The sequence below is a fragment of the Miscanthus floridulus genome, chromosome 13 (genome assembly GCF_019320115.1).
Source record: "Miscanthus floridulus cultivar M001 chromosome 13, ASM1932011v1, whole genome shotgun sequence".
In the NCBI taxonomy this organism is placed as follows: Eukaryota; Viridiplantae; Streptophyta; class Magnoliopsida; order Poales; family Poaceae; genus Miscanthus; species Miscanthus floridulus.
Window position 1 is genome coordinate 360,956 of NC_089592.1, and position 21,423 is coordinate 382,378.

General features: G+C 42.1%; 3 protein-coding genes across 3 annotated transcripts; all 3 read right to left on the minus strand.

Annotated features, from left to right (window-relative positions):
- Window positions 1-3,780: 3,780 nt before the first annotated feature.
- Window positions 3,781-5,725, minus strand: LOC136500983 (single-strand DNA endonuclease 1-like). The gene is made up of 3 exons (XM_066496474.1): window positions 4,294-5,725; window positions 4,017-4,174; window positions 3,781-3,894 (listed from the first exon to the last, which is right to left on the minus strand). The coding sequence occupies exons 1-3, from the start codon at window positions 4,359-4,361 to the stop codon at window positions 3,872-3,874; spliced, it is 249 nt and encodes an 82-aa protein (XP_066352571.1). The 5' UTR covers window positions 4,362-5,725; the 3' UTR covers window positions 3,781-3,871.
- A 250-nt stretch (window positions 5,726-5,975) lies between these two features.
- LOC136500982 (probable ascorbate-specific transmembrane electron transporter 1) lies at window positions 5,976-7,110 on the minus strand. The gene has a single exon (XM_066496473.1). The coding sequence runs from the start codon at window positions 6,916-6,918 to the stop codon at window positions 6,208-6,210; it is 711 nt and encodes a 236-aa protein (XP_066352570.1). The 5' UTR covers window positions 6,919-7,110; the 3' UTR covers window positions 5,976-6,207.
- A 7,049-nt stretch (window positions 7,111-14,159) lies between these two features.
- On the minus strand, window positions 14,160-21,192 carry LOC136500561 (nucleobase-ascorbate transporter 3-like). Its single transcript, XM_066495932.1, has 15 exons — window positions 20,990-21,192; window positions 20,677-20,861; window positions 17,545-17,642; window positions 17,278-17,454; window positions 17,000-17,100; window positions 16,829-16,904; window positions 16,670-16,729; window positions 16,353-16,549; window positions 16,159-16,255; window positions 15,978-16,064; window positions 15,644-15,702; window positions 15,307-15,398; window positions 15,151-15,228; window positions 14,869-15,032; window positions 14,160-14,650 (listed from the first exon to the last, which is right to left on the minus strand). The coding sequence occupies exons 2-15, from the start codon at window positions 20,819-20,821 to the stop codon at window positions 14,423-14,425; spliced, it is 1,659 nt and encodes a 552-aa protein (XP_066352029.1). The 5' UTR covers window positions 20,822-20,861; window positions 20,990-21,192; the 3' UTR covers window positions 14,160-14,422.
- Window positions 21,193-21,423: the final 231 nt, after the last annotated feature.

Consider the following 21,423-nt stretch of genomic DNA (forward strand, 5'->3'; position numbering starts at 1 on the left):
ATTTCTCCATCATACGTATAAGTTATCAATATATTCCAACTGTTCGTCCTTCTCTGTGGTAAAAATATAAATAACGATACCTGGAATACTCACGGGTGAAGTGCTACAATGATATATTGTCTGTGCGCTTGCAGATCCCTTTCATATATATATATATATATATATATATATATATATATATATATATATATATTCTTTCTAGTCACATAAAATATTAGAAGTACTTCTTAGTATCATTCTAGTAGTGATGCTAGGTAGTACCAGCAAGCATTTCTGACATCATCGCTAGGGATGACAACTTAGTAAAAGTGATGCTAAGAAATGTCAGTAAACATTAGGTGGCTAGTTAAACAAGTGACAAGTTAATAAATACCAACACTATTGCACTGCTTAAGATTTTTGCAATCCCTGTTGTTGACGGTTCGTATGTGTGTACATAGGAAAGGGGATTCTGCAAGCGCACAGAACTATCGTGTAGCACTTCGCTTGGTGAGAACCAAGTGTTGAATTTATATTTTCCCAAAGGAAGGCGGTTCAGCGTGTCAACAAATGTGGCTAGGTAGACTAGGTAGGTAGGTCAAACAACTTGGGGTTTGGTGGATAAGGAACGTAAAAGAAAAGATAAAAAGGTTGACCACGCAAATAGAGGTAACTAGAAGCGTAGTGTAGCTGTGTAAGAAGTAGAGTATATAATCTTAAGCAACAAAAGTAACTTAATGATAGTGAGATCGTCCTTAGTACGAGGGGCGAACTTGCCCTGAATTCAATCAGGCACAAAGCATAACGAGCCCTACGTTTTAATAACTAGACCCAACATGGTGGAATACAGAGGAAGGACAGGGCTATCACCACCTGCCACTGCCACAATCTATCCGGTGATCTAGCCGTACCTACAGGCAAGATATAGCCTAAGCACCATGCTTAATCTATAAATTCGCTATTTCGATCCGAGCTCTGATGAAATAAGATTGAAACACCCTAATCAGACGGTAGAACAAGTATTAACGATGAACGAACTAAACACTAAGATAATAATGATGCAAATGCCAAAGGACAAGCACCTAGGCGCACTAATGATATACAAGAGCAAGACGGGACTTGAACTAAGCGAAGCTATATTACTAAATAAAGTACTTGACAAAGTAAAGTTGTCGGGTTCATAAACCCGGGGTCCCTCGCGGACTAGTTTCCTTGCAAAGGCTCGGCCCAAGCAGGCAACGCGCAACTCATGGGTCGGCCCAAGTATCTAAACAGCAGGCCAGAAAGGCGATCCAATCACCGACCGGAAGGTCTAGCCGAGGGAGAGCAGCGCCCGTTTTTGGACTCTGGCCCACCTCTCCGACCGGAGCGCTCACTTCGGTCTCCAGCGCCTCCGGATGGCCTCTCCGACTGGAAGGCCTAGCCAAAGCACCACTTCCGACTTCGACCCCATGTCTCTGACCGGGGTACGCAAAAAACCCACTCGTTGTTCTTCTCCAACTGGCGCAATCAGAGCCGACTAGGACCAACCGACCGGGGACCCCCGCTCGGAGAGGATCAGGGAACGAACGGAGAAAACAAGGCAGGGCGCACAAGTCAAACTACGATACCAGGGACCATACCCTGTACGCCTGTAGAAACAGTACTCTGCAACCTTCCCGACACACAGTGTTGTAGGTGCCGACATTTTCCCTATAGTATTATGGGCGCCATTAAACTCCCATACGGTAAGGGGGTGGGGCCATCGGGCGACACCCCTAGGCATCGGCCGATGTGGCACTATGGGCCCACGGCCCCTGCCACGTCCACTTGCCTCCTTTGCTCCTTATTTGTCTATTTTTGTGATTTTTCCTGCATATAAATAAATTTTCCAAGTACAAGTGGAACTAGGTGAATTATAAACCAAATATGACACATGTGATGATGTTTTACCTTGGTTTGGGTGGAATATTGATGGTCAAATTGGGTGTTTAGTGACCATCAACAAGCTCCCCCAAGCTACACCTGCGTGGGTACTTTATGAAACCAAGAGCCTCAACATTATGCTCCTTGTAAGCACTCACGACACTGATAAACGAGTCAAGACCTTGCACGAATGCAAATGAACTGCGATTCATATACATGCATCCACGATCCATCTATGTACAACAAAGGTAGATCATATAGCACGAAGAAATAAAAAATGAACGCGGAGGTCTCGTTGAGCAAGAACATCGATAACACAATAATAAGCACAATAGCAAGAATCAAGTAATTGAATATGTGAAGAAAATTTTGCGGACCTCAGATCAGTTAAGTGATGAGCCGGCTTTGATTTGGACACAACCTTCAATAGATATTGGGGAACTAGCAATGGTCAAGGAAAGGGGAATAATGGGATTCACTTTGGGTATGGCTATGGCAGCAGATGGCTTTAAAGTAAGGCAACCTACGCCATTAACCCGGCGGTGGAAATACTCTTTACCGCCGGCTTTCGGCATTGAAAAGAATGGACACCGTGCCAAAACGCCATTATATCAGGCATAAGGGTTGTATGAAAGTGTGAGCAGCATGGGCCGTCAAGCACTGGTCTGTTACGACCCTGTTTGGACTTGTTTCAAATTCTTAAAAGCTGGCCTGTTTGGATCCCACCCAGTTTACAAAGCCAAGGTTCTTAAAAACTGCAAATGTGCAAACATGCGTCGACAAACCAAGGTGGTCATGGGTAAACATCTTTGCAAGAATGGATTTACGACAGACTATACCAGGTGGATCTACCATGGTGAAGCCGATCGTGGGAGAGACGAGGTTGTGAGACAACGCATCAAGGCTCTCTAGGTTATTTCTGTTTTATTCATCGTTCGTTGATTGTTACGTACTTTAGCTTTGCATTGTAATATTGGGATGAAATATTATAGGCCCAGGTGAAAGCAGAAACGAAGTAACGGGAGGAGATGGAGGTGAGGATAGAGGAGATGATTCAACAGAGGGTGGCGGCCGAGCGGTAGAACATGGAGGAAGAACAACGGCTGACGATGGAGCATATGATTCAGTAGAGGATAGAGGCCAAGCGGCAGAGGATAGAGGAAGAAAATCGATTGAGCATGGACCAAATATTCCAATATATGTAGAATTTTGTATCGAGTATGATTAATATATCTTAGAAAAATCATATCTTTTTTTGTGGAATTAAATGAAGATAGTTTTTATATAAAAATTATAGATCTCGACGAGATCTACAACTTTATAGTTTTGAGTTTTTTCATTTGAAGTCGTTAAGATGCTAAAAAAATTAATGACATATTTAGACTTAAGGGTATTTTCGTCTTTTCACACCCGCAGTTTGACGGCGTTAGAGCCCAAACTGACAGCAGTGGCATGGAAGGCACAAAAAAAAGTTAGAGCAGTGGAGCTGAAGACCGCTGAACTTTTTCAGGGGCACACAGGGCATTGCGATCTTTTTTAATGGCACACAAGGAATTCCCCCAAAGATTTTAGGGGGACAGAGACAAAGCATCAGCAGCATTTATGGTGCGTTTGGTTGGGCTTTTGGCTTTGCCTTTTAACCCCAAAAACCAAAAGCCCAATCAAAGGGGTTGTTTTTTGAGGCTGTTTTTTCAGAAGCAGCTGCTTTTTCGTAGTACATTTTTGAAAGCTAGTTTGACCCTGCTTTTGGCTTTTGGCTTTCTGCTTTTCGAAATTGGTGGAATAAAAAACTCTTCCATAGTTGTTTCAAGAGAGATAAAGATAGAAGGTATATTTTATACTTGTTTAACCAAACAGCTTTCAGCTTTTCTACAGCTCATAGTCCACAACAGCTTTCCCACAGCTCACAGCCCACAACAGCTTTTTTCCACAGTCACAGCTCAACCAAACACACCCTTAATCCCAGGCGGCGCCTATAAGTAGCCAATTATACTGAAGGAATCGCCCCATCTGAAGGCAAGAGGGAGAAATGAAGAAATTTTAGGCTGATTTGTTATTTGATTCAACACGGCCATTAGGCATTGCCATTTCCTTTCGGGTCCAGAAAGAAATTAAAAAAAAAAGAGAGAAACCTGAGACGAAGATAAGGCTGCAGTTGAGGGAGAGGAGGGCTCGGATGCGGTGGAAGAGGTTCTTGAGGTAGACCTTGTCCTTGAGGAAGGCCAGGGAGCGGTTGGCGCTGCAGAATTGCACGAGCCAGCAGGAAAGATCCACGCAAACCTTCTTGTTCCTGATTCCAGCACCATTCATATGAAGAGGGGGATGAACCCGCCGCCTCGGTTTGGGGTTTGGGAAGGGGATGGGGATACAAATACAAATACAGTGGGAGCAGACTGCTGATCTACTTACTGGAGGTGCTGGAGCGGGAGCTTCTTCTTGCAGGAGTCGAGGATGTCCCAGAGGTTCTTCACCCCCATCGCCGCCGCTGCAGCTGGAGGTCGCCTGAGCCGGAGAAGACAAGAAGCTTCTAACGGAAAAAAGATTGGCGGAGGGCGTAGGGTCGCGAATTCCTTTGCTTTTGTGGGAACGAACGGGACGAAATTTCAATTGCGTTCAAATACGCTTTTACACCCTGATTGCGGAAATTAGTCAATGGCGCTATTGGAGTCGTTGGGAAATTACTCGCCAAAGAATTCTTATCTGCCATTGAAATATTACTTGATGGTTGATGCCGTCACTGAAGTTGTGTGTCTCGTGTCTGCCACTTTCATATACTCCATTCGTTCTAAATTACAAGACGTTTTGACATTTCTAGATACATAATTTTTACGCAAACACACCTCCAACTTAAATATTGGCAGAGTACCACGAAAACAGGCTCTTTTGCTGTAGCACACCGTTTTCATTAAAATATCATTGAAGGATCCGAATATGCAATGCTCATGTCTTAAACATTAGTCTCAACATGTTAGTTGAATATAAACAACAATTGTTGGTCTACTTTATTTTTTTGGAAAGGTTTGCAGACTTCCATCAAAGCAATGAATATGGGCTACTTCCATATAACTAGGACGTAATGGTCTGCAATTTCTTCCATATAACTACTTTATGTATGGATAAAGGAATATAGAGTAATTGATAAAGTTGTCACAACCAAATAATGTCAGTATTGCATTAATAAGTGAACAAAGAGAGAACTTAAAGATAAAGGTATGTTTGGATCACCTAAAACTAAAGTTTAGTTGGACTAAAATTTAGTGACCTAAAGTTTAGTTAGGTGGTTTTTTTGCTATCAACTAAACTTTAGGTGAGTCATTCTTAGAAAGACTACAATACCCTTTACATATGTGAGAGAGGAGAGAGAAAAGGGTAGATGGGAGGCCATTCCATGTCTTTTCGTGTTTTTTTGCCAATGTTTAGTCCGGTTTAGCTCACCTTTATCAATTAGTGAACTAACAACTAGTTGGAGTTGGTCTAAAGTTCATTCCACCTATTTGGATGGATTAGCTCTACACAAACACTGTCACTGTCGATTCAGAAACCACCATCACCGTCGATTTCACGATTCAACAGTGAAAGTGGACGGTGATGCTCACCTTCATCACCACCGGTGAAAATCAAATGAAAACATTTAAAAAAGTACATGTGCATCATGCTTGCTACCTTCTGGAGAGAGAGAGAGAGAGAGAGAGAGAGAGAGAGGCCTAGGAGGCAGAGTGCGTGGGTGCGGGTAAGGCCGTATGGGAGAGAGTGTGGGCTAGGATTTGTGTCGCTTATATACTCGTTTTCAGTTTTCATCGCCGGTTCAAGACACAAAACATGGGTGCCATTTTCGAACAGACGGTGCTAATGATTTTCACCGCTGGTTTGTAACGAAGCGGCAATGGTATATTTTGACCAACAGTTTTAATAGAATCGATAGTAAAAATAGCATTGACGAACATCATTTCTGTAGTAGCGTAGGAATAAAATTTAGATGAGTAGGAATTGGTTCATTATATCAAACATGTCCTAAGTAATTTTGATTAATTGTAAGTACTGAAAATGAACTTCTAACATTTTTATGAGATTTTTAGTCATACAGAAGCGCGGATTAATGGACTACTATAGGATTTTACATCGTGTCGATGGTAAAAAAAGCACATTGCACGCCTTTACAACATATTATAGGTAGAAATACAGTTCTGTACCACACAGTAATTAGTAATTTGTACTGTACACAGCATCATATGTTTCATCATATATAGCACAAGTCGGCCGTATATATATGACGAGAGTACCTCGTAGCATGACGTGTCATCGATCAAGATGGCAGCTTGACGCTCACATAATGGTGTTGTACCTGGTCCCGTCGATGTTGACGGTGGCAAACACGACGGCGACGCCGAGGAGGAGCACGATGACGGCGGTGAAGTTGACGAGCAGCGCCTCTGCACCGTACTTGGGCAGGAGCAGGGGCGGGCCCTGCATGAAGGTGAGCTTCTCGAGGAAGCCGAGCTGCGCGGTGCCGATGGCGAGCACGAAGATGAGGAGGCCGAAGACGGCGTGCCATGGCAGCGTTCTGCGCCTGGTGGCAGGGGAGGCGCCGGGGAAGAAGTAGGTGAGGAATCCGGCGGTCCACTGGACGCCGTAGAGGGTGATGGCGGCGATGCCGACCCAGGAGTGCAGCGAGTAGAGGTTGGGGATGCCGCTCTCGACGTGGAACTTGAAGACGGCATAGACGCCGAGGACGCCGGCGGCGAGGCCCGCGGCGTGCAGCGCAAGGTGCACCTTCTTCCTGGCGTCGCGGGCGAGCGGGAGGGAGCGGTAGCTGAGGATAGCTTCTCCGGCGAGGACGATGGGGCCGAGGACCATGAGCACGGGGTGGACGTTGAAGATGAGCGGCTTGTCCTGGGAGCGGAGGGCGAGGCCGCCGCGGAAGTGGATGCACCAGAGGAGCACCAGCACGATGGCGGCCACGGCCAGGACGTGCGCCACCAGCGTTCGCGCGTCCACCGCCGCCTTGTTGGACGCCGGAGCACCCTTCATGTCCATGGATGGATTATGGATTATTACAGCTCGTTGCGGTGGCGGCAATGGCACGTACGGCGAGTCTTATGGTGAGCGGATCAGCTAGGAAGGAATAGAAAGGATCGGATCGGATCGGAGCTCAAGGAAAAGGAAAGGTGAGAAGCAGTCAAGCAGCCTGCATTAAAACTGTAGAGAGCAGGAGATGGCAGGCAGTTAAATGGGTGTGGACGTGGTTGCTCTCTCGGCCGCTATTACCGGTAACCAGCCAGCCACAAACCAATAAATAAACGCAGCTAGCTATGTCCTTTTTCTTTCTCGATCTGGGTTCCTTTTTTTTCAGTCTGTTCTGTGGTTTCGGTAGATTTCCAGTTAGTAGTTTAATTTAACAGGAGGTAATAGAAAAAAAACATTTTATATCACAACTGGCAAATTAAAGTTTTTATTACACAGCACACACAAAGAATAAGGCACCGGACCACTAGCGATGCCAGAGGAGAAAAGGTTTGGTTATTTATACCAGCTAAAGCTCCTGTTTGGATCCTTCTAATAACTAATAGTTAGTTGCTAAAAATTAGTTGACTTAAATTAAACGTACGCAATCTATCTGGCTAACAATCATCGTCTAAGAAAAAACCAGACATTTGTAAAACAGTAGCACCGACATATACTCTCTTTTTTTTTGAAAGACTCAGGAGGGCTTTTTGGCCCCTACTGCAATATATTAAAGAAAATTGAAGTTTTCTACAGAAAAGAAAGAGAGGGCCGCCTGAACCGACATATACCTTTGCTTGAGTCACTGTGACGACTCTAAAAATAATATAATTTGATTTCTTTCATTGCACCAAGAGCCGATATATCGAGCAGGAGATTCCTCAATCAAGAAAGGAAAAAAGACATTCAAGAAAAAATGAATAGTGGACGCAGAAATTGTGACACAGCTTGGACGGGAAAAGCTTACTGCTGTCGTATACATCCATGTCAGCACTTCGGTACTATATCGCTACATCCACAAGTCGAGAACTCGATCGAAGTGCACATAGCTCGATTGTCTATTTGGTATTTCTTCCTGACTCTACTTGAAGCTAAAACAAGAAAATTACACTATTCAGGTGACTCCCCGCGTAATTAAAAAAACCAATCCCTTACAACTAGTTAAATGGGGTTGAGAAAACATAATTCCTGATTAAGGGGTTGTTTGGCAATGCTCATTGGAGCAGATTCTCCTTGAGAATCACACCTTTTTTTAGCTAAACAGCGGAACTCCGTACACATTCTGAGCAAGGAACTAAAACAATCTGCAATCCCGCCAGAATCACTCTAGAATTAATTCTCAACTACTCCGTGCCCTGCTCACTCCACCAGAGAATAGGAGCTAGAGCTAAGATCAGGGAGTGGAGCTCTACCAAACATACCATAAAATAGATGAGTGCTTCAACATATTGACAAAAAAATCGTCCTATATATTACCTTTTCTCCATTTCTTCTCTCTTTTACATATATATACCCTTTAGTTTAAACCTTATTTCAACGACATAAAAAATCCAAACTTTTCTTATTCTACCACATACACGACTCGACAACATTTCAATCCATAATTTTGAATTCTAATTTAAAATAAAGTTCAAACAAAATATAGGTTTGAATGCACAAAATAGTAATCCACATAAACTGGTAAACATGCAAAAAAAATGAGAAATCTATTCCCCATGGATTTGCCACCCATGCTTAACAAGGTCACCATTGAAGTTGTTCATGTGTTGCACAATCTTCGATCTTTCGATGTATTTCCAAAAAATTCTTGATTTGGTCGATTCATCTCAAGCCTCATATGTGTCCCCATATAGTTATAGTTGAAGTCTTTCGACTGCCCTTGCTTGTTCTCTATTATCATGTTGCGCATTATTACACATGTTGTCATGATGTGCCACAAAGTATTTTGGTCCCAAAATCTAGCAAGTCCACAGACAATTGCAAAACGAGATTGCAACACCCAAAATGCTCGCTCAATGTCCTTCCTTTGTGCTTCTTGAGCCTTGGCAAAGTGTACTCCTCTTTTTATTTTGAGGGTTGCGTATTGTCGTGACAAAAGTTGACCATGAGGGACATATGCCATCTGCACGATAATAGCCCATTGTGTATTGGTGACCATTGACTTGAAAGTTTACTGTGGAGCATCTCCATCCGCTAGCCATGCAAATAGCGGTGACCTTTGTAGGACATTGGTATCATTATGAGACCTAGGCAATCCAAAGTGCACATGCTAAATTCATAGATCAAAGGATGTGACAGCTTCAAGAATGATTGTTGGATCATGATAATGCCCTTTAAATTGTCCATGCCATGCCATAGGGCAATTCTTCGACTTCCAATGTATGCATCCAAGCATCCCTAGGAACCCTCTTAGTTAACCAATTCCCATAAGCCTTGCAATGTCCTCTGTAGTTGGTGCTTAGAAATATTCATGTCCAAGTACCTTAATGATAAATATTCTTGTCCACATACCTTAATTATAGTTTTCACAAAATTTCCAAAAACTCAATATGGTTGTGCTCTCCGCAATTTGAAGTGAGTCATCAAGAGAATCAGCTGGGACACCATATGCCAGCATGCAAAATGTTGTTCTAATCTTCTTCAAAGCATTATGGCCAAGGTCCCCGACTGCATTGCGTTTCTACTTGAAGTATGAACACGGGGATTCCACATCATCCATACACGAGGACCCCTGCAAAGTAATCCACCACCCACAAGCCTATTATGGCCTAGATGCTTGTCCCGATGTACCATCTTGTGCCCTGCCATACCAGATACCATCGCCATAATTGGGCTGCTTGTTGCTCTCCACATGAGCAATCATCAAAGCCACAGCCGTGTCCAAGTCATCATCGGACCCATCATCAGAGTATTCAAAGAACTTCCAAAGCAAACTCATCTGCTATGACAAATAGAAAGTTGTTTATTAAAGTACAAAACCAATAGAATATCATATTACAGAGTTTGGCCAAATATAAATAGAAATAGGTTTCATATTAGTTTAAATCACACAACTATAACTGTAGAACACTCCTGGGTAATGAATCAATTTAAATCACATAGTACCTTGCTATGACATAGCAATAATACTATCAGAAAAGCAAAAGCAGAACATGTGTTGTGTGAATAGCCTTGGACCTTTGTTCAACTAGTTAACTATTTGTTTGTAACATTAAGGATCACCATGTGAACACAACATCGCACTGAGAATGTCTACACGCTGATTGGTAGAAGAAATTTGCACATTTTTGCAAAATGTCCCTGAAAAATTACATCTTTGTAGTTGCGGAGTATACATGAATGTCACATCTAAGCAGCGGCTAATTATCTACTAAAGTATAAAAAAATTCAAATGACTAAAACCTAACCAATTGCTACCCATATCTGACTAATATCCACCCATATCTAACCAATTGCTAGGGAACAATAGACCATGGAGGAGCACAGGGCATTGCTCACTTTATGAGGCATTTAGAGGAAAGAGGGCCATCCTGTTGGTGGGAGAGCTCATGTCCACTTTGTTAGTTGCTAGTGGCGGCGGCGCAGGCCCTTGGTAGTGGTAGTAGACGGGGAGTGCCCCCCTGGTGGAGGCAGTGCGGGTTGAAAGGATGGTAACGCCTAAGACGGGGGGGGGGGGGGGGGGGGGGCTGAATGAGATAAACCATGCATTGAATTCACATCTCATGTTCGAAGCTCCATCGTGCCCTTGCCCTCAAAGTCTAGATATGGGTAAACCATGGGTAGCAAGCATCTCAGCCAAAGCTTTCTTTAATGCATCTGAAGTTGTTTCCTCGACATGTTTAAGACCCATAAATCTTTCAACAACCATTTCTTTTTTTTAACAAACCCGTAACACACATTGGAAATTACAGTTGGTAGAAACCTTAGGTCATTAATGCAAATATAAATAAAATTCATAATTAAACTACTAACCATACAAGTACAACCATTTGCTCGGCTACTAAGATATCACGAGATTCATCAATTAGAACAGAAGAATAGACTATCTCCAATTTCATCCTTTATCACTTCAGTGACATCTTCTGCACAAATTCGTGTAAGATCCTTTTGAATCTTGCAGGCGTGCATTTTGTTGACACAACTCATCAAATGCAACTCTTACTTATTCTTTTTTTTTGTAACAATCAATCATTTCTAGGAAATTTCTTTTAAGGAAGAGGCAGATTCGTCATGCCCACGAAATGCATGACCCTGTGAAATGAGAAAGCTTGCAACATCTAAAGCAACAGTCAAATGAACTTCATATAACATTTCTGCGGCCTTAGAATTAGCATATAACTTATGGGGATACTTGCTCTTTGATTCTTAAAATCTTCAACATTTAATCTTGCGTTGTTGTGGCAACTAGAAACTCCACCAACATGACCCGTCAGTCCTCTAGATGAATGCTTCCCATCGTTATACCCTATCTTTGTGAAGTCCTCATGACCAAAATTTTCATGATCAGGTCCCTGCCTAAAAATACAGCAATATATAAGCAAAATGCAACATCCTTTGCCACATTATACTCTAACCAATCATAGTCCCTAAACCATCTTGGGTGAAAGACTCTCCAATCATTTCCAATGTGCTTGTGAGGAAAATCATGCCCTATAGGTTGAGTGGGACCTCTCAATAAATAAGCCCTCCTAACCTCAGATTGAATGTTAGGTGAAATCTTTCAATTGATAATCTAAGAGCCGGATATAAGACAACATGAATGTGCGGGTTAAATTCCATAATAAGGCCAACACCCTCATTTATATGTTGTTCTTCTTGTAGCTTTGTATTTGGACCATGTGGATCTCGTCCTGTATTATCATTTGCAATTTCAGCTTGTGCTATACTAGCTACCATAGTTTCAATACCAACACTACTTTGAACAACTTTGGTCGTTCCTGAGGAACCAATGGTGTTGTGACTATCATGAGTGCTTGGACAACTAGCACCTGAGCCCCCATTCAAACTTGTAAAACAGTTCTTCAAATCTACACAAAAACTACTTGTACGTTATGCTACAGAGAAAGCTAAATTAACAACAATTTTAATAAAATAATGACAATGATCAGATTGTACCATTTGTTTTGGTTTTCTTGGTGACGGGGGTGCCAATGCCTGCTTCAGATCGGCTCCTTCCGCTTCCACTACCAGAGCCTTGGCTAACTCCCTTCATTGCCGGAGTAGGAGCAGTAGCATGCCCCAACATCAAGCCGCGACCATGTTTATCAAAAGGGATTGAGAGTTCTGATTTGAGGACTTGTACTAAAATATATGTAAAAACTCAGTCACTAAAAAAATGAGGCCGGGAATTCCTACCTAATAACATTACTCATAGGCTATATGAAGGCGCATGCGTGCATTGTGCGCTAGCTCCCAGAATTGCATGAGCACTTACAAGCGATAGCTTGGCTTTACCTCTATTACTTGTCTCCGCTACACTAGATGTTCCCGGCACTGGCCCGGCCCTAGCACGACATGGGTGTCACCGTGCCCAACCCTCGGCCTAGCGACGGCCCTGCGGGGACTCAGCCATGCACTGCTGGACGACATAGGTAAGATTATGTACACTGATACGGATGAGCCTGCTGGACAACTAAAGATCCCCTCCAGGAACATTCCAACACCCTGCACTGCGCACCTGCTCATCATGGACCCCGGAGCCACCAGAGTCACCCGCTGAAGCAGCACCAGCTAAGCACTGCGCACCTGCTCGTAGCAGCGAAGGCCAGCTGGTTGAAGGCGGCGGCCACTGATCTTCTCCAGCCCCAAGCTCATCTAAGTTGGGAAACGGCTGCACGATCCATTAGCCCGTGGAGGGAGCAGTTGGACTGGAGTCTATCCTAACTTGATTTGGGCAGCTGATACTTGATGTTAATTCAGTTGTATGATATTCATAGCCGATGAACTGTCTTCCCGTTCATTGTGTGATATTCCTTCAGTTGGGAGCAACTGACTTGGTGTTTGTTTATTCAGTTGCTAGTTCAGGCCAGGGTTTCATATATTGCTTCTGCCATTTGGTAGCATCAGGTACCATCAACCAACGTTGGAAAGCTAAGATCAAATTATGTTTAGTCACTTTCATATGATTCATTGAAAGAACAAAATGTACAAACAATAAAGGCATTAGGTGAAACATCTGAATATTTATCCAGAAATTTGGTAAAAGATGCCCATCCTATCATGTAGATCGACTCCCTAGGAGGTCAATGCAGGAACTATTACTATACACAGGAGCAAGAGAGCATGGTCGAGGAGTGTGCCACCTGCAATGTGATGTACTGTTGTATCATCTTTTTCGATTTCACAATGAAATTATTAGATCTTATCTCCATCTAAAGAAAGTAGCTCCACAAACAGCTCTTAATTAAGGAAGGAAAATTGGAGGAACATGGAAACACCAAAGCTATTGCTAGCAAGCATATTCAGGACATTTAATGTGATTCAATAGAGTTACAGTCCCTTTCTTTCGACTGATCCATGACACAACTCCATTTGCAATCTGAGGGCTAACCGAGTAACAGTGAGCTAGGTTGGCCATCGACAGATAATGTATTTCGTTTTCTTTTTCAAGTATAACAAAACCACATTTTTCTCATTTATTAGCCAGCATCGAATCAAAGATAATCCCGCCGAGATTGTTAGGAGAAAAATTGTATAATCTTAAGGAAAAACAGACGTTATAAATAACTAACAAAAATCGCTGACATGGTAACGGCCATTTTTCCTGTCTTATTTTCTTTCCAATGTTGACACATTGAACATTGCAACTCACTCGAGTCTGGTGGATCACGAAAGGCACGACAGCAAATTCGTGGCGTTGGTTCTCCACCAAGCTCTGCTTTCTCATCCCCGAGAAGATGTGGGAAGATGTGGCAGCATGGTGGGTACTTGCAGGGTTTTCTTGCCTCTTCACTGATGTATCAAGGAACGCCACCCAAGTGAAAGAGATGGCAACATCACACAGGAAATGTAGGTACTAACATTTGATTAGTATAGGTTATTAATTTCATTGAATGGGCACGCACCAGGCCACCACAGCACCACTGATGTTCCATGACCATGACTCGAGAGATGGTCAAAGCCTTCGAGGGCAATCTCTCATCGAGCATGGTAGGGCTGACATCAAGTTTAAGTGATAACAAATCTTGTAAAATAATTTTTTTGTCAAAATCCTAAGTACTCCCCCTTTTCCCAGACGGCAGATCAAGTTCCAGCAGCCATACATTCGGTAAAAATAAACCAATGCCTTGCACTAAAACCCATCAACATGTAAGGTGCTATTCTTCTGTAATCTTTCCCAAAACCATGTATCTGGCACAGAGCTCTCTACATTATCATGTAACCATTTCTTAGCCCAAAAGAGTTATACAAAGCAAATGCCCTAAACATTCTTTTATCCATATCCCCCTAGAACCAACCGCTACAAGTCACAGGAGTAAGACTAGCAAGAACACGGGGATTTACATGCACCGCTGTGGGTAACAGGGGTCATTTGAAGTCAGAGAAATCGGCTTGGGATGAAGTCATGAACCCTGATTGGGAAACTATAGAACTCCTCGTTCCTGGGGTCCGAGTAACCTTTATGACGACGCAGGAATGGCTGAAACCATGAGAGCCCCCGGTCGGACTCGTAGCCCCTGAACTCCAATGTGTTATCCACGACAGAAGCAAGAATTAGCGCCACCGTCGGGCCAGAAGCAAACACGGTGTTTATAATGTCGTTGAACTGCATAAATAAAGACATATTTAGATGTCGAAATTCTGGTATAGTCGTATAGAGTCCAAGATGCAACCTGACAACTGACATAACTGCAGCATCAAGTTGCAGACTCTGAGTGTACTAATGTGGCATGCAGAAAATTTAACACATGCATATGGTAGATGGGTGATGCAAACTATACAAACACTGAATGTAACAGATGTAAAAGGAGAAACTTCAAATACCCATCCAGCATTTGTCCGGGCAGGTCCACGGCCGTCGGCTGAAGAAGTGTATTCATTGAAGTATTGAGGGATTGAGATGCCAAGGAACAATGAGAGTCCAATGATACAGATGTTCCTCATCGAGTTCTGGTTGGCAAACTGCATGAATGAGACTCCCACAGCAGCTGACATCAACAAAAATTCACTGATAATTAGTCTATGAATGACGAATCTGTACTAAGTTTTGCCTCTAGACTTTATCCATACAACTATGTAAAAACACGAGAAGGAAGTTTGACTCACCTACAATGCCAAACAAGATGCAGTAAATTGCTGCAAAGATTGGCAGTGGAATTGATGCAAAGAAGGCCCCAAATTTCCCTGCAATAACAGTAGTTCACAATTTGAGCAAAAGAGTTGCAAATTCTCTCCTGGCAACCAAATAAAAAAACAAATTACCAAATATGGAGAAGAATATCATAAACCCAGTTGATATCTGGATCACTCTCCTACTTCCAACTTTGGTGAGCCCAAGGAGGCCAATATTTTCACTGCATTGAAGAAAAGAAAAAGAAAAAGAAAAAAGAACAACTTTTTCAGAACAAGCAGGTATGGTTAAGCATGTCTTCTAATAACAATCCTTATCTTAGTTGAGTCTTCTGGGGTAGCATGTTCTAGGTTCAACCATAAAACTTTTACATGCATTTTAGGAACCAAGGTGGAAATTTTGAAGGTGCTAGAATCTTATCTAGAATGAAAACTCTCGCAGATAGGGGAGAAAGGTAAGATTATGTACACTGATACGGATGAGCCTGCTGGACAACTAAAGATCCCCTCCAGGAACATTCCAACACCCTGCATGAGAACATTTTATCAGCAGGCTCGAAATTTTGTAAGCACAAGAAATGGTCACATCACATTAGTGTAACATATCCACCAGTCAAAGCATTTTGGTAAGTAACAACAAAGGAAAACTTACGAAGGACCAAATTTAGAATCTCATTTTGTCAAAGATTAGTAACAGAGAAGTATCTACTGGATCCACATCAGATGGAAGGACAGCAATAAACAATGTAACAATACATTAGTAGCACTAGTCTTTCAAGAGGAAACTCTGGTATAGATCCAACCTGCAAGCCAACGCTCCGACTAAGGACATGAGCTGGAGGTGGTGTAGCACCCGCTAGACGAGCAGTAGCAAAGTGTGCTCCAGTTGACTACAACAGACATAACATATTTAAAAAAGAATACCAAAAAGAAGATAAAAGAAGGATCTAGAGATAGAAAAGCATCAGGCTTTTAAGTCTTAACCTCAAAGGCTGCAACAAGTACAGCACCCATCATCCCAAATGAATGACCAGCAGTGAAGATTGGAGGACCCCATTGGAATGGCAATGGAATTTTAATCCTACAAGAATATGCATGCAGAAAGTAGATTAAAATGGTTTCTCCAAAAAAATGATGGTCTTGAAATCTTGATCGAAGAATCATCTTTATGGGCATACCATGGTGCCGATGACATGAGGAAAGACTTATCAGTGCGGCAGTGCTGCTGTGTCTTAAGTGAAACATGGTCGTATGCACCCGCAGCAGTAAGGATAGCTGCAAAGGCCCACACAATGCCGATACAAAGAAGCAACGAATACCTCTCAAACAAGAAGGTGACCCGTTGATGGATATAACTGAAGTAATTTGGCACATACTGCATACACAATATCACATCATTGATCTCCTAGCTAGTTTTATAACAGCAAATAACGCAGGGCTATGCTAGGAATAAATGTTTCACTTAAAATACATTTGACAGAGATTAAGCCATTACCTGTTGCACAATCACCGCAAGAATTAGCATTGGAAGCCCAATCTCCACACATTTCCCAACCTAAATTGACAATCAAACATTATAAGGTTCCTTTCTTTTTCTTTTTCCTTTTTTTCCTCATGAGCTGCTCTGTTTTGCTGTAGAAGTACAGAAACATACCTGGGGAAAGCCAAGTTGGAATAGTCCAAGACCAACAACACAAACAACAGGGGTCATTATTACAGGACTGAACTTCCTGCAAAGAATATCATTTGAGTGTTAATATTTTGGCAAATACAACATGCGAGGATATTATTCTCACCCTAAGAGCAAGTACTATAAGATCCATACTTGGCATATGCCCCCCATATCGTGCTGAACCCAAGAATCATGTTGAGGATGGAAGCCACAATCAGAGCTCCTTGTGCTGTTCTCATTGTGTGTTTAAATCTCTGCAAACGCCCTAATAGGTTACAATTATTTGTATTACAAAGTAAAATATATTTAAGAAGTCAATCATAAAGAATTGATTATGCTCCAAACAAATTTACCCACACCCCAATAAGAAAAATGGATGAGCATCCACTTCAAACTCAAAAGTGTAAGTTAAAGCAAATGAGCCATTATACCTCTTGATTATTCAGCAAGTCATTTGATTTGACCTCTCTTGCTATTGACAGCACTGGGACAACAAATGCAAAAGAGGCATTCATAACTGTTGGAAGTCTCGTTCCAATAAGTGTTTGCAGCAGTGTATTTATGCCACTCATAAAGAGGAACGATTGAATAACTCGAGCCTTGTCACCCTGTCCGTAACAAGCACTAATGTGAGGAGGAAAAACACTAACCCTTCAAAAGGAAACAAATAACTGCCAGCCAAAGCACTGAACACTTACAGCGTTACCACCCATTGCAGGAACAATAACAGATGCAAGCATGACAGTAGAACCCAACATCACAAGATAGTGAAGGAATGCAAGTGCAGCCACCTGAACTGAAGATTAAAACAACAATAACGAGTTAGTAAGGACAAAGTTTCCATAACGTAATCATGTCTACGACGCACAGTAATTCAATTTCCAGCAGTTCAGTTCATACCTAAACATCTAAGGTAGCGTACTTGATATCCAAAGAGAACCACTAAAGGGGATGCACCTTCAAAAAGTGGAGTAATACTACATCTACAAACAAGTTATACGAAAACTATACTTACGTGCTGACATGGCTAACCACCACCACTACCACGTGAAACCTTTTAATTGGTAAGTTCAAATTAGCATGCATGGCTACTACTATCCACGTCAGCATGTAGGTAGCATTTTGTGGAACATTTTTGTAGGTGTAGCATTACTTTTAAAAAACGGTTGGGTACAAAATTTGCCCACTTGATTATCTAAATACGGAAATTTATGATCCGTGCAGCTTCCTTTTGATAATTTATCAATGCAGCAATTAATAGCCATTTGTTTCTATTGCAATCGCCGAATGGTTCAAGTCATTATGTTCCATGTCTAAATGACCAAGTCATTATGTTCCATGTCAAATGACCAAACTACTCTATTCCAATCAGAGACTTTCCATTCTGCGTGCGAATAGCTACTACAATAGCACAATAAAAAAAGGTAAACAACAAAGTCTTAGGTAAAACAGGGGCATGCACAACATCACTACTGCCAATAAACTTAAATATAACAGAGGGAATTCGCAAAACCCTAGATTAAGGAGGTCGCAAACAAAAGTAAGAGAAAGGTAACGTTTATTAGCATGTCAAATATAATACGAGCATGACACAAGTAACAGAAACCCGCCACTCAAAAATCCATGCAACGTGCCAATAACATGCGCAGATAACATCTAACCGGCACCAAAAAAAAAAACAAATATTTCAACCGTCATAGTCAAAATTACTATCTAGATATGTTAGGGGAATAATAAGAAATGCCACTTACAAGAACAGAGCAAATGTTACCTATATATACACAGAAAAGCATTGAGCTCCCTTACTCTAATCTAGTACACCAAAATAAAGTATGTCTATCAATCAACTTAAATATACCAGAGGAAATTCGCAAAGCCCTAGATTAAGGAGGTTGCAAACTAAAGTAAGAGAACGGAAACATTTATTAGCATGCCAAGTATAATACGGGCATGTAACGGAAACCCGCCACTCAAAATCCATTCAACATGCCAATAACGTGTGCAGATAACATCTAGCTGGCACCAAAACATCAAATCATTCAACCGACATAGTCAAAATTACTATCCAGATATGTCAGGGGATAATAAGAAATGCCATTTACAAAAACAGAGCAAACATTACCTATATACATACACATGAAATCATTGAGCTCCCTGACTCTAATCTACTACACCAAAATAAAGCATGTCTGTCAATCAACTTAAATATACCAAAGGGAATTCGCAAAACCCTAGATTAAGGCGGTGGCAAACAAAAGTAAGAGAAAAGAAACATTTATTAGCATGTCGAGTATAATACGGACATGATCCAAGTAATGGAAACCTGCCACTGGCCACTCAAAATCCATTCAACATGCCAATAACATGTGCAGATAACATCTAATGGGCAACAAAAAATCAAATTTCAATTGACATAGTCAAAATTACTATCCAGATATGCTAGAGGAATAATAGGAAACGCCATTTACAAGAACAGAGCAAACGATACCTATATATATACACATAAAAGCATTGAGCTCCCTAACTCTAATCTAGTACACCAAAATAAAGCATGTCTGTCAATCAACTTAAATATACCAGAGGGAATTTGCAAAACCCTAGATTAAGGAGGTCGCAAACAAAAGTAAGAGAAATGAAACATTTATTAGCATGTCAAGTATAATATGGACATGACACAAATAACGGAAACCCGCCACTCAAAATCCATTCAACATGCCAGTAACATGTGCAGATAACATCTAACCAGCAACAAAACATCAAATCTTTCAACCGACATAGTCAAAATTACTATCCAGATACGTCAGGAGATTAAAAGAAACGCCATTTACAACAAATAGAGCAAACGTTACCTATATATACACATAAATGCATCGAGCTTCCTGACTCTATATCCAGATATGTAAGGGGAATAACAAGAAGCACCATTTACAATAACAGAGCAAGCATTAGCCATAGAGAGAATTCCTTATTTGACACCAGACAAATGACCCGTTCCTTTTTTGGCCCTCAAAAAAATTTCGTTCCCTATTTGACACCGAGTTCAACTTTCATTCCTTATACGACACTCCGTTAGATTTTCCATCCGGAAACCGTTAACTGCCATGTGAAAAGACGATTTTGCCCATATGGTGCTGGAGATGACAGTTAGAAAACCTAAAGTTTTTTTTTGAAAAAAAAGAAACAGAGGCTCTTAACAACAAGAGCCTCTGTTTCTTTTTTTTCAAAAAAAAACTTTAGGTTTTCTAACTGTCATCTCCAGCACCATATGGGCAAAATCGTCTTTTCACATGGCAGTTAACGGTTTCCGGATGGAAAATCTAACGGAGTGTCGTATAAGGAATGAAAGTTGAACTCGGTGTCAAATAGGGAACGAAATTTTTTTGAGGGCCAAAAAAGGAACGGGTCATTTGTCTGATGTCAAATAAGGAATTCTCCCTTAGCCATAGGCCCCGTTTGGCAAAGCTCCCAGAGCTGATTCTCTGCTGAATCCAGCGACAGTTTTTCAGAGAAGCGATTCTCTGCTGATTCCGTGAAGTGATTCTCTGAAATGAACTAGGAGGCTGAGAGCCGGAAAAAGTAGCTTCTCATCATTCTGTGAAGTGATTCTCCATCATGATTTCAAGAGTTTATACTAGAGAATCAAAGAGAATCACTTTCAGCTACAGAATCACTCCTCTCAGAGAATCAGCTTCCATAGAGAATCAGAATAAGATGGAGCTCTACCAAACAGGCCCATATATACACACACAGAAGCAGTGAGCTCCATGACCCTAATCTAGTACATGCACCAAAATAAAAGCAGGTCAGGGTGCCCCTGCTCATGCCCTTACCCCAGGACGGATTCGAGTGGACGCAGTAGTTGAGATGGTGGAACTGCTCGTGGGGTGGGTGGATGGCACCTGCGCCGACGGGCGGCACCATCATGGCCTGCATCGGCATCATGGGCGGCGGCGGCGGCTCGTTCGTCTCTCCCATTGGATCAGCAACGCGAACTTCCACTTCACCGACTGAACTGCTGCAACAAGAGAAAGAGGAATTGAATTATAAACCTAAAACAGGGTTCCAAGAAGCGGCACTAAGCGCATGCTTCAGCGCGCTCAGGGCGGGAGGGGCGGAGCGGAGGAGGTGGATGCGCGCCGTCACCCGGCGGCGCGACGGGAGGTGTGGGGGCGGTGGTGGTAGGGAGCGGTGCGGCGGCGGAGAAGGTAGAAGACTCCCTCAATCTCTCTGGATGCTTCCTCCTGCCTTTTGCTTTTGAGAGGTTGGAGAGAAACCCGCAGCACCCTGAACTTAAGAATTCCCGTGTCTTTATTTCCTGGATTTTTTTATGCGGGTTTTGTTTTTTTTTTTTCGACTTTGCTCTTTATTTTAGTGCGCTGCTGGGTTTTCAATACTTGCATCCTTTTCATTGCATTTGTTTAGCTAAACTTCTTTGAACAACAAGCTGTCGCGAATCTTTGGAGTGAAGCACACCATCCCATCAGTCCTCTTCTTCCTCTGCTTGTCCCTGTCTCGCTAATTCTGTCCCCTCTCGCTAAAAAAGGAGGAATCAGTGAAGGTCTGGTCTTTTGATTCCT